Below are 12,996 nucleotides of genomic sequence, written 5' to 3'. Positions count from 1 at the left end.
CCTATAAGGCCTCTTTATAGATCTTCACATGCCTCCTGTAAGGCCTCTTTATAGACCTTCACATGCCTCCTGTAAGGCATCTTTATAGACCTTCACATGCCTCCTGTAAGGCCTCATGCACCAATTCATGTTGTTACTCCTATAACCAGAGAAAGTGAAATATTCCTCGATATTAAAAAAGACACAAGACACTAATATAACAACGCAATCTTATGAGAACACTTTGCTATACTCCTTCAGTGCGGCTGCAGTGCTGGTTGTAGCCTGAGTGGAAGTAGAGAGAACACACATTTTATGGCTCATGAAAGTGTTGAACAAAGTGTTGACAATGCTGAATAACAACTTAAACATGAACTCACTCATAAAAACAGCAGCTCTTTGCTGTATTCATTGAGTCTCTATGGTTCTAACATTTTAGAAATCTCACAGTATTGACTTGTCTGTATGTTTGAGGCTTTTTTTAACTGTCTATGGCTCGAGGAAACAGTGCAGACATGGTGATCTGAGCTATCTGATTGGCCTGCGGTAGGCCTATAGGTGTACTTGATTTGCTCTCTGGGCCTGCCGGGTAGGCAGAGTTCTACTTCAGACACAGGAAATTGTTCAAAAAGGAAATACTTTGCCTTCCCGGCGCTAGGGCTGCTGAATCAAGTGCACCTACCACCAACAGCACAACCACCCCCCAAAAAATAGGCTTTATCATTGTTTTTGTTTTTTTAAACAGAAATGTTTGGTGATCGACTAGGAATTCCTTGGAGATCGACCAGTCGATCGCCCGGGTTGATGACCACCGCTCTACAAATAGATCATATTTCCAGAGTTGGCTCTGCTCATTTTTAATGGATGATACATTTAATGAGCACCTCCAACACAGTGAATGGGAAAATGCATTAAAAAAGAACTCCCTCTGCTGGTGATTTACTGAATATGCAATTGTAAAGGACTGCTGTGATTGGTTAATTACCTATAACGTCAATAATGTCATATCTTCAAAAGTACCAGGTAGCCCACTCTGGAAATGTGATGTATTTGAAGAATATAATGTTCCAACATTATTTCTAAAAAATAAATAAAAAATAGTACTTTTTTTAGATATTACAATTTTGTTTTGTTAAATAATAAATGAATGTGATTTTTAAAAAACATTTCATCAAGACACTGCATATGTTAGAGCACACTATGAGGAGTATAATGACAACAAGATGTCTGTATCATAATATGTCTGCATCATAGGGTCTTTTTAGAACTAGACATGCTATGTATAGGTCTACAAAGAGCATCAAATGGACACTTTCGTAATATTCTAAAACATTGTTTTGGATACAAATGTAAAAAGCGTTTCAAACATCCTTCCTCCCAATGAGGTTTCTATGTGAGACTTGCCAGAACAATCTGAGATACCAACAATATTCTCGGGCTACCCGATAGCATATTTCAGGCCCCATAACTTACCCTGTCAAATTCAGTGCCTTCGAATCACTGCCTCTCTACAGTATCCCCAGACAAAAGAGTCCAAATACCACCATTCTATTCAGCAACATGGTGACACTGCGCTGTGGACCACTGTACCTAACTCGTAACAAATCACTAGTGACAGGACATATTGTTCGGAAGCAGAACTTCTCCGTCTGGGATTTCTCTGGTCGCCGGAGCAACCGCGCACTGTGAGATCACATTCTGAGCTGGTAGAACGGGTCTGCATTCTAAACGCCGCAGGCCAGGAATATCATGTTACTATTGTAAAACTTTATTTCAATGTAAATGGTATATGTAAGTAGGCTTTCATGTCAAGTCACTCTGACCTATTTATACATTTAGAAAATGTGCGCAAATAAATAATCACTTGAAACTTTCCAACACTTTATTCAAGCCATAACCAAATCATTTCTGATACGCTAGCTCAGTGGTTCTCAACTCCGAGCCTGGAGACCCGAGTACTGCTGGTTTTAATTATATCACTCAAATCAGGGACTGATTTAGAGCTGGGACACCAGATGAATCCAATGAACTATCAGGTGAACGCAATTAACTACCAGGTAGAATAGAATACCTGTAGCATACTGTATGAGTTTTAAACAGCACCATCTTTCGGTTACACTCGGGAACTTTCAGGGAAGAAACATGTTTCTGTAAAGATGAAGGATAAGCGGCGCAGGCGCACACGCTCAGCAAAGCAGAGCCAGACCGTGCTCGTCTCGCCCTATTGGTGGTCACCTATCTGGGGTTCAAAGACCACACAAGTGTGATATGAGCAACATTGTATCCGAAGTTCAAAGTCCCGTTATTTCACGCGGGGAACATGGGTGACAAAAAGATACTGTGCATCGGGCTGGTATGTCTGGATATTATCAATGTGGTGGACAAATACCCGGAAGAGGACACTGACACCAGGTAAGTGATGTTTCATACTGAATGCACTCATCATCTCTGGTGCATTTACCGTTTCAATTACATAGCTACAGTCCTAAAAACACTCACACCCTTTTTATGATTACGGAGCGGAGCGAATAAAGCTCTGCGCCTGCGCAATACTCTGCTACTTAGCTCATTGCGATGCGGGATCCCTGGTACGTCCCTACCCCATTTGAAGTTGACATTTAAAATGGTTAAGGGTTAGGGTTGGTTAAGGTTAGAGTAAGGGTAGGCGTAAATGTTATGGCTAGGGGCTGTGACAGATCCACTTGTAAACGAACTACACACTTCGCTGTACCACTAGCTTGCAAAAATCGTAATGAAATGAGTTTTACGTTAACTTCGATCTCACGTTCTCACGCCTAGACCTACTAAGATATATCCTACTTGCACTAGACTAGCCCGAAAAGAAACATGAAAGCCGTTGTTTCAATATTGCTACACTAGTCAGTAAATTCACAACAGCAAATGAATGACTTGAAGGAGGGCAGTCATGGTTACCACCAAAACAAGATATTACAGCTGTCTGTTATTCACCCATGCCTCTGCATGTGCGCACAGGTGTTTGTCTCAACGATGGCAGCGTGGTGGGAACGCGTCCAACTCGTGCACTGTGCTGTCACTCCTTGGCGCTCCCTGTGCGTTCATGGGGTCCCTAGCTCCTGGGCATGTTGCAGAGTAAGTAGCCTGTTGTCAATTTAAAGCAATAAGGCCCGAGGAGGTGTGGTATATAGCAAATATACAACGGCTAAGGGCTGTTCTTAAGCCCGACGCATCGCGGATCGCGGTGTGCCTGGACACAGCCCTTAGCCGTGGTATATTGGCCATATATCACAATTCCCCGAGGTGCCCTATTGCTATTATAAACTGGTTGCCAACGCAATTAGAGCAGTAAAAATAAATATTTTGTCATAACCCGTGGTATACGGTCTGTTATACCATGGCTGTCAGCCAATCAGCATTCAGGGCTCAAACCACCCAGTTTATAAAGATTTTACATCTGACAAACTCATGGATTATTATAAAAATAATAACATGTATTTTATTCTCTCATCTTAGGTCTACTTTTGGGGATTTATTTCATGTGTTTTGGTAGAATCAATTCTTAGGTCTACTTTGGGGGATTTATTTAATATGTTTTGGTAGAATCAATTCTTAGGTCTACTTTGGGGGATTTATTTCATATGTTTTGGTAGAATCAATTCTTAGGTCTACTTTGGGGGATTTATTTAATGTGTTTTGGTAGAATCAATTCTTAGGTCTACTTTTGGGGATTTATTTCATGTGTTTAGAATCACTTAAGACAGGCTGTTTTTTGTTTATTTCATGTCCTTTTGGTGTTACAAAGACATCTTCCAAATCTGCCATCATTTATTCCAGTTTTTCCTGAGGTGGTGGTGCTGTGATCGAGAACAGTTATGGATCTCAACAACAATAACTGTCTGTCTAGACGTCTCTCTTTCTTATACAGTGACTATATCCCACAGCTTCGTACTAGATGACTTTCAGAAGTACCAGATTGACATCTCTCTCCTATCAGAACACCCTCACAGCTCCTTCCCTACCTCTATGATCATAAGCAATGTGACCACGGGCACTCGCACCATCCTACACATGAACAGGTTTGTGTGTGTCTGTGTTTAGGTGTGTGTCTGTGTTTAGGTAGGTGTGTGTGTGTACGTTCAATTCAGATCCTCTCCCAAAATTCCTCACTCACACTCACTTGCTCACTTCTCCACTTGGGCTCTCCTGTGCTGCTATCCCTGTCTCTACCACTAGGTGGAAACCTGCCCCCACTAACCCCCTGCTCTACCCCATGTCCCAGGTATGCTTCTCAGAGGTCATAGGTTATGCCCTCGTCTCCCAGTCTGCAGCCAATGTTCCCCCCCCCCCGCTCCGTCCCTTCAGGCCAGAGGAAACACGTGTTATTATTATCATCATTATTTATTACAATAATGATGTCATGATATAACAACGATGTATGGAGTATCATTATCATTGGGTTCATTGAGGGTTGCGTGTTTGTGTGTGTCTGTCTGTCTCCCTGCTCTGTCAGCTTCATCGTGGGCGATTTCTCTCGCCGTGGGGTGGACATTTCGTCCGTTGCCTGGCAGCGGGAGGGGGAGACCCCATGTGCGTGTTGCGTGGTGTGTCCCCCCAGCGGCTCGCGCACGGTCGTGCTCTTCGACACGTAAGACACGCACGTGGCGGACGATCCGGCGCTGGATCCTGTAATGCTGTGTTTGGGTCTAATACGGGATATGCTGCTCCACTGCAGTAGAATAGAGTCAGAATAGAGTCAGAATAGAGTCAGAATAGAGTCAGAATAGAGTCAGAATAGAGTCAGAATAGAGTCAGAATAGAGTCAGAATAGAGTCAGAATAGAGTCAGAATAGAGTCAGAATGGAGCGTCACACAACGCTGTAGCCAGATAACTGCCTCACAATATCAGCTCAAAGGGTGTTGTAAGATTGTCATTCTTAGTCAAACTTCTTGAGCCAAGTGAGTGAGTTAATCATTTGTCAGTGAGTTAATAATTAGTGAGTGAGATATTCATTACAGTATAGATGGATGTTACTCAGAAGCCAAGTCAGTTAAGGCCATGATACACTAGCAAATTTTTGTGGCAATATTGCCAATGTATCATCAGCTTTACAGTTTGTAGCAGTATGTCCTGTAAACGTAGGGCTAGACTGCAGTGGCGCTGCGTGGGTTAATTCTGGGGATCGTCTCTAATTCTACCAATTCGATCACTGCATGCTAAATGTCTTGTTACAATGCCATTTCATCCATTGATAACACTATCATGCGATGTGATTTCCATAGAGAAGTAGTATTCTACCTTTTATTTCAACAAGGAACACAGACTGAGACCAAGGTCTCTTTTACAGCTGGGCCCTGCGTATACATGTTTACACATACAGTTTAGGTACAATGATTAAGAAACTACACAAGACAAACAAAACGATCACAGATAACAAAAAAATACAGCGGCAGATTGTTACATTTACACACAGGTTATCCCCCTAACAGCACAAGAACCTGCATTACCTGAAGCAGTTACAAGCAATATAAAAATCCTGCAAAAAATGTTTAAAATGGGCAAGGGGGACAAGTGTCTCAAGTTTAAGTTTAGTCTGCAGGCTATTCCATAGGCAAGGAGCGTAACAGGAAAAGGCAGCCATACCCAACTCTGTGGAAATCACATGGGCCTCAAGTGTAATCCATGTTGAGACCTGGTTTAAGGAATTATAATTCTAATGTTGATGAGTGATGATAAATAAGAAGGTAGTTTATTCAGAAGTGCTTTATAGACAAACACGAGAGCATGTTGTTCTCGTCTCACGGACAGCGAAGTCCAACCCACATTTTGATATAAAACACAGTGGTGAGTTCTGTAGCTAGCACCTGTAACAACTATATATCACTAATACATTCATTTGAGTTTTACGTAGCCTATTACGCATAGACATGTGACACGTGCATAGGGGTATTGAAGAGATTCCAGCACATGAAAATCCCGGAAAAGCTCTGATTCCATAATAAACCTAAGTGTGCAATGATAAGTAGCACCCAGTGATTTAAGTGTTGATGCCGTAGCATGCATGTAAATAATATCCCCATAATCTATAACACATAAAAGTAGCTTGCACAATGTGTCTTCTATTTGTAGAGGACAAAAATGTCCTGTTTCTATAGAGGAAGCCTAGCTTGATTTTTTGCGGTTTACAAAGTTCGTCAACATGCATTTTAAAAAGCAGTTTATCATCCAACCATATCACTAAGTATTTATATGCAGAGACCTGATTAATTCGAGAGCCATCTGAGCTCGTAAGTGCAAGTGTATTTTCAACCAATTTTTTGAACCTATTAAATATCGCAAAATGTTGTTTTTTTTCCTTTGCATTTAAAACAAGTTTTAACTGTAAAAAAGACCCATGTAATATCTTAAAATCTGTCTCCAGCTGCGATAATGCTTGGTCAACCGTTGTAGCAATAGAGTACATGAGTGTCATCAGCATATAGATGAATTTTACACTTTTTTTTTTACCTCATCACCGATATTGTTTATGTAGAGCGTGAACAGTAATGGACCAAGTATAGAACCTTGTGGGACCCCTTTAACCAACTCCAATGGCTCCGACTGGATGCCGTCAACTCTAACAGCCTGACTTCTATCCTTAGTCCTATTAACGACAGCTTACCCAAAGGTATTGCATGGTCTACAGTGTCAAAAGCTTTAGACAAAACTATGAACAAGGCGGCACAGTACTTTCTATTATCTAGGGCATTAGTAATATAATTTACAACACTGTGTTTAGGTCTGAAGCCAGATTGATTGCTAGAAATAGTATTGTTAAAAATGATTGTACTTGCCTATTCAAGAATTACTCTAGAATTTTTGCCAAACAGGAGAGCTTAGAGATGGTCCGATAATTAACCAATTCACTACCATCACCTCCCTTGAGGAGTGTTAAAACAAAAGCTGTTTTCCAAGCTTTAGGAATCTTTCCTATCACTAATGTTTGATTAAAGATATGCGTCACTGCACTAACAATAATAGGTGCCGCACACCTGAGTAAATATGGATCCAGATTGTCAGCGCCTAACGATTTCTTAGAATCTATAGCAGATAGTGCAGATAAGACCTCATCTTCTGTGATTTTTTGGAAATTAAAAACCGGCTTACTGTTTTCCACATCAGCTGGGGGCCGAGGGGCTGAAACAATAGACCTGTCAGGATGATATTGGCAATTTTTTTTCTTTCAAAAAGAAAACCAGCAGAAATGAAGTGCTTATTAAAAACATCACAAATTTAAGTTTGGTCACTGACGATCCTAGATTCCGATGTAATTTGCTTTGGCAGGGAAAGTCAATGAGTTTCCTCGTTTAAGTGAGTTAACAGTTTTCCAGAATTTAGAGGGATCACTAGCAGACTCTGTCATAGCATCAAGAAAATACCTAGATTTTTCCTTTTTTATTCTTCCGGTCCATTTATTTCTCAATTGCCTAAAAAGCAGCCAATCAGCTAGTAGGGTGGGAGTATGAACGTTCCCTCGTTTCAAGATGAGTTTTCTGTCAAACTTGGTAGGGTGCATTTCTAGGGCTCTATGGTTTAACATGACAACCAATCGGATTTGAGATTGACGCCCTCCTCCTCCCAGTTTTTGATTATGAACTCAGTAGCCTAATCTATTCTATATCTATTAAGCTGGCTTGATTTCCTATCCCAGCCTGGTCTCATAGACTAGACGTAACATATAAATGTAAATCCGGGGACACTCAAATTCATATGATATGTTACGTTTGGTATGTTTACGAAAGACAGAAGGCTACTTAAGGCAAAAACTAAAGTAGGGTGGTTGGATGAGCAGGCATATAAAGCAAATGTCTAGCAACCCAAAGGTTGCGTGTTAGAATTTCATCATGGACAAATGTAACATTTTTGCTAACTAGCTACTTTGCCGCTACTTGCTACTTTGTAACTACTTAGCTAAACCTTCCACTAATCTTAACCCTTTTAACATGACTCCTCAACCCTAACCCATAGCCTAGGAAACATTAGCAACCTAGCTAATGTTAGCTACAACAAATTGGAATTCGTAACATATTATACATTTTGCAAATTCGTAGCATATTGTACAAATTGCAGTTCATAACATATCATACGAAATGGATAATGGACATCCACAAATTTATACATACCATACGAAACATATATCATTTTTATTTCACCATTATTTAATCTGGTAGGCCAGTTGAGAACAAGTTCTCATTTACAACTGTGACCTGGCATACTAATCATACTAATTATGTCCCGGAATAACATTTACTATGTTACATCTACTCCTGAGTCCAGGTTGCTTATCCAATAAGGTTAATAATAATTTTGTTTACAAAAGGAAATCTTTGATTATCTCTTTCCCCCTCCACCCCCTGTCTCTTCCCCCTCTCTTATCCCCTCTCTTTCTCTCTCTTCCCCCTCTCTCCAACCCCTCTCCCTCTCTCCAACTCTCCCCTCTCCCTCTCTTCTCCCTCTCTCCAACTCTCCCCTCTCTCTTCCCCCCTCTCCCTCTCTTTCCCCTCTTCTCCCTCTCTTTCTCCCCCATCTTCCTCTCTTCCCCCTTCTCTTTCCCCTCTTCCCCCTCTCCCTCTCTTTCCCCCCCCCCCCCCTCTCTCTCAGAAACCTGCCTGATGTGTCAGCAGCAGACTTCTCTGAGGTAGATCTCAGTCAGTACAAATGGATCCACTGGGAGGTGAGCTCACAGAGGTTATAGAACACTCTACTCTAGATTTAGGTTCAACTTTGACCTTATTGATCAAATCAAATGTCATTTGTCACATTCACCAAATACAACATGTGTAGACCTTACAGTGAAATACTTGCTTACAAGACCTTAACCAACAATGCAGTTTTAAGAAAATAATAATTAATAAAATCACAATAATGAGGCTTTATACAGAGGGTACTGGTACCGAGTCGATGTGTGGGGGTACAGGTTAGTCGAGGTAATTTGTACATGTTGGTCGGGGTAAAGTGACTATGAATTGATAATAAACAGCGAGTTGCAGCAGTGTAAAAACAAAGGGGTGGATCCATGTAAATAGTCCGGTGGCCATTTGATTAATTGTTCAGCAGTCTTATGGCTTGGAGGTAGAAGCTGTTAAGGAGCCTTTTGGTCCTAGACTTGGCATTCTGGTACCGCTTGCCGTGCGGTAGCAGAGATAACCGCCTATTACTTGGGTGACTGGAGTCTTTGACAATGTATTGGGCCTTCATCTGACACCGCCTAGTATATAGGTTCTGGAGGGCAGGAAGCTTGGCCCCAGTGATATACTGGGCTGCATGCACTACTCTCTGTAGCGCCTTATGCCGAGCAGTTGCCAGACCAGGTGGTGATGCAACCAGTCAGGATGCTCTCGATGGTGCAGCTGTATAACTTTTTTGAGGATCTGAGGACCCATGCCAAATCTTTTCAGTCTCCTGAGGGGGAAAAGGGCATTGTCGTGCCCTATTCACAACTTTTTTGGTGTGTTTGGACCATGATAGTTTGTTGGTGATGTGGACACCAAGGAACTTGAAACTCTCGACCCGCTCCACTACAGCCCTAGTGATGTTAATGGGGGCGTGTTCAGGCCTCCTTTTCCTGTAGTCCACGATCATCTCGTTTGTTTTGCTCACGTTGTGGTTGTTGTCCTGGCACCACACTGCCAGGTCTCTGACCTCCTCCCTATAGGCTGTCTCATCGTTGTCGGTGATCAGGCCTACCACTGTTGTGTCGTCAGCGAACTTAATGATGGTGTTGAAGTCGTGCTTGGCCACGCAATCGTGGGTGAACAGGGAGTACAGGAGGGGACTAAGCACGCTCCCCTGAGGGGCCCCTGTGTTGAGGATCAGCGTGGCAGATGTGTTGCTGCCTACCCTTACCACCTGGGGGTGGCCTGTCAGGAAGTCCAGGATCCAGTTGCAGAGGGAGGTGTTTAGTCCCAGGGTCCTGAGCTTAGGGATGAGCTTTGTGGGCACTATGATGTTGAACGCTGAGCTGTTGTCAAGGAACAGCATTCTCATCTGTGGGTCTGTTGGTGCGTTATGCGAATTGGAGTGGGTCTAGGGTTTCCGGGATGATGCTGTTGTTAGCCATGACCAGCCTTTCAATGCACTTAATGGCTACTGACGTGTGTGCTACGGGGCGGTAGTCATTTGGCAGGTTACTTTCGCTTTCTTGGGAACAGGGACTATGGTGGTCTACTTAAAACATGTAGGTATTACAGACTTGGTCAGGGAGAGTTTAAAAATGTCAGTGAAGACTCTTGGCAGTTGGTCAGCGCATGCTCTGAGTACACGTCCTTGGTAATCCGTCTGGCCCCGCGGCTTTGTGAATGTTGACCTGTTTAAAGGTCTTGCTCACATCGGGTACGGAGAGCGTGATCACACAGTCATCCGGATACTCTACTCAGAGGCTAAAGGGGCAATCGATTGCTTGGACTTTGAAATCAATAATCAATGGCTATATATCATTAAAGAACATAACTTATATATGCCTCATAAGCTTCGTTCAGCTGCGTAACCCCATAACCCAAAGTATAAGCTTGTTTTACGCCATTGTTTGTGAACAATGTAACTGTAAAACACATGGTTAAAACAATCATTTTAATGTCATGGATGATCAGTCCTTTTCACCCATAGCCCTGTCTCTGAATTTGTGAGTGGTTACATTTCTCCAGACCCATCCCTAAACTGTTTACCTAAAAAGGTGTCTTGGGTGTCCACTTTTGCTGTTATTTGAACTGTAGATTGCCCCTTTAACATTTATTTCATAGAGCTCTATATTTAATCACGATTCAACCATTTTTGTATCATGTACTGTTTATAACACTTAAAATACAAACATGTTATAAACATGACCAAGAGTGAAACGTTCTGGTCATGTTTGACACATGTTTGACACATGTTTGACACATGTTTGACACATGTTTGACACATGTTTGACACATGTTTGACACATGTTTGACACATGACAGGGCCGTAATGCTGAGGAGCAGGTGAAGATGATCCAGCAGGTGGAGCTGTCTAACAACAAGTTGCCACAGCAACACAGGATCACCGTATCCGTGGAGATAGAGAAGACCAGGGAGCCTCTGTACCAGCTCTTCCACCATGGCGATGTGGTACGACGCCCTCACTGATAGCATGAGTATCACCCATAACACTCTGGAACAATGCCCCCCGACAACATCTAGACAGACAATGCTCTTTAGGAATGTTGTATCAAAAACATGTTCAGCGTTCTCTACAGGTTTGGAGATAGATTTTGACACATTTTTATTATGAGAGTGTCTTGCGTCTTCAGGATGCCCAGTCCACATGGCCTTATAAGGATGCCCAGTCCACAGGGCCTTATAAGGATGCCCAGTCCACATGGCCTTATAAGGATGCCCAGTCCACATGGCCTTATAAGGATGCCCAGCCCACATGGCCTTATATGGATGCCCAGTCCACAGGGCCTTATAAGGATGCCCAGCCCACATGGCCTTATAAGGATGCCCAGTCCACAGGGCCTTATAAGGATGCCCAGTCCACAGGGCCTTATAAGGATGCCCGGTCCACATGGCCTTATAAGGATGCCCAGTCCACATGGCCTTATAAGGATGCCCAGTCCACATGGCCTTATAAGACACGATTCATAGTTTGCATTTTAAAAGTGGAGTGGTTTCACTGAGGTACTATGTAAGCAATAACAGTGCATGCATCATATGATTTATATAATATTTATAGAATGATAGTTTACTATTTATCCTGATTATGTCATTGCTGGCATTAAAGAGGGCATTACCAAAACCTGGTCATAACACTGTCATACCTGACCTGAAACAACGTTTCCTCTCCAGGTGTTTGTCAGTAAGGATGTGGCCATGCACTTTGGCTTCCACTCTGCTGCCAGTGCTCTGAAGGGCCTCTACCACAGAGTGAAGAAAGGGTGAGTGGACACACAGATGAAGGAAGAGAGCGAGGGACATGCAGGTAGGTAGGTAGAGAGACAGATGGACGGAAAGATGGCTGGAAAGAGTGACTGACTGACAGACAGACGGATTGGGGAAAAAGGGCGAGGATGTGGGGGGAGGTACAGTCTAAAACTTTATGCCACTGTTAACTCTTCATATTCTGATCCAGTTTTCCATTGTAGTCTCAACACCTGAAAGTAGGCTTCCTGTGTTCCAGGGCTGTCCTCATATGTGCCTGGGCAGAGAAAGGGGCCGATGCGATGGGTCCTGATGGCATAGTGGTCCACTCAGATGCCTTTCCACCGGAGGCCGTTGTGGACACGCTCGGAGCAGGCGACACTTTCAATGCTTCAGTGATCTACACCCTGTCAAATGGTGAGATTATATTAGTTATTTTTTTTTTACACATAGTCAAATGGTAAGGTGATATTTGTATTTTCTACACCCAGAATGCAAACAAACATCTATTGTCTCCCTCTCCCCTGGTAGGAGGAGGAGTACAGGAAGCTCTCACGTTCGGTTGCCAGGTGGCAGGCAGGAAGTGTGGTGTCCACGGATATGACGAAATAGTGACAAAGAAAGAGTGAAGAATAACGTGCACTGTAGATGGAGGGTTTTTGACATAACAGTATACTTTATTTAAAATTCTACAAACACAAACTTGGCAGTAGGTATAGGAACGTTTTGTCACGTCACAAAACTCAACACTCAGCAAAACAGCATTAGAGGTACTATTAGTTTTTACAGACACAGTTCAAGCCAAACCCCTGTGTTTTGGAGGTTAAAGTAATTATTTAGAAGTTTTATTCTCATCTTTCCCTATTGTTGTTTCCTCCCAACCATTGTTAGCTGTTTATTAAGCAATGTCCAGATTCTCCTGGCTAGCATTTTTTTTAATTCTAGCAATGCTAGCGGAAGTGGGTTGGATCAGTTAGCCACACATTCAAAGGCACAGGGCATAAAACCTAACTTATGGTGATTTTAACAAAATGTTCTTGCAATAAAACAGAATAAATATAACATTTGTCGTTATCTGGCAACAAAGAGTCTTGTAAGTCTTTCTCAGGGGCCTTGGTTCTT

General features: G+C 42.5%; 1 protein-coding gene across 5 annotated transcripts; it reads left to right on the top strand.

The window, feature by feature from the left end:
• Window positions 1–2,141: 2,141 nt before the first annotated feature.
• khk (ketohexokinase) lies at window positions 2,142–12,960 on the top strand. 5 transcript variants are annotated; one of them, XM_055862638.1, is made up of 9 exons: window positions 2,145–2,391; window positions 2,974–3,090; window positions 3,900–4,034; window positions 4,469–4,603; window positions 8,597–8,669; window positions 10,936–11,082; window positions 11,803–11,891; window positions 12,134–12,291; window positions 12,406–12,960. In XM_055862638.1, the coding sequence occupies exons 1-9, from the start codon at window positions 2,300–2,302 to the stop codon at window positions 12,501–12,503; spliced, it is 1,044 nt and encodes a 347-aa protein (XP_055718613.1). In that variant the 5' UTR covers window positions 2,145–2,299; the 3' UTR covers window positions 12,504–12,960. The 5 variants fall into 5 exon arrangements, with proteins under 5 accessions (XP_055718614.1, XP_055718613.1, XP_055718616.1 ...); XM_055862639.1 differs by lacking the exon at window positions 2,974–3,090 and having other exon boundaries at window positions 2,142–2,391; XM_055862641.1 differs by lacking the exon at window positions 3,900–4,034.
• Window positions 12,961–12,996: the final 36 nt, after the last annotated feature.

This window comes from Salvelinus fontinalis, chromosome 15, assembly GCF_029448725.1.
Source record: "Salvelinus fontinalis isolate EN_2023a chromosome 15, ASM2944872v1, whole genome shotgun sequence".
NCBI lineage: Eukaryota > Metazoa > Chordata > Actinopteri > Salmoniformes > Salmonidae > Salvelinus > Salvelinus fontinalis.
Note: the sequence above shows the minus strand (reverse complement) of the source record. Positions and strands in the feature narration are given on the sequence as shown.

What these genes read in the sequence shown, in the direction of transcription:
- khk (XM_055862638.1), top strand. Translation starts at nt 2,300, where the DNA reads ATGGGTGACAAAAAGATACTGTGCATCGGGCTGGTATGTCTGGATATT. An exon ending in ACCATCCTACACATGAACAG is followed by an intron (nt 4,035 to 4,468) that starts GTTTGTGTGTGT and finishes CTGCTCTGTCAG; the next exon opens with CTTCATCGTGGGCGATTTCT. An exon ending in ACGGTCGTGCTCTTCGACAC is followed by an intron (nt 4,604 to 8,596) that starts GTAAGACACGCA and finishes CCTCTCTCTCAG; the next exon opens with AAACCTGCCTGATGTGTCAG.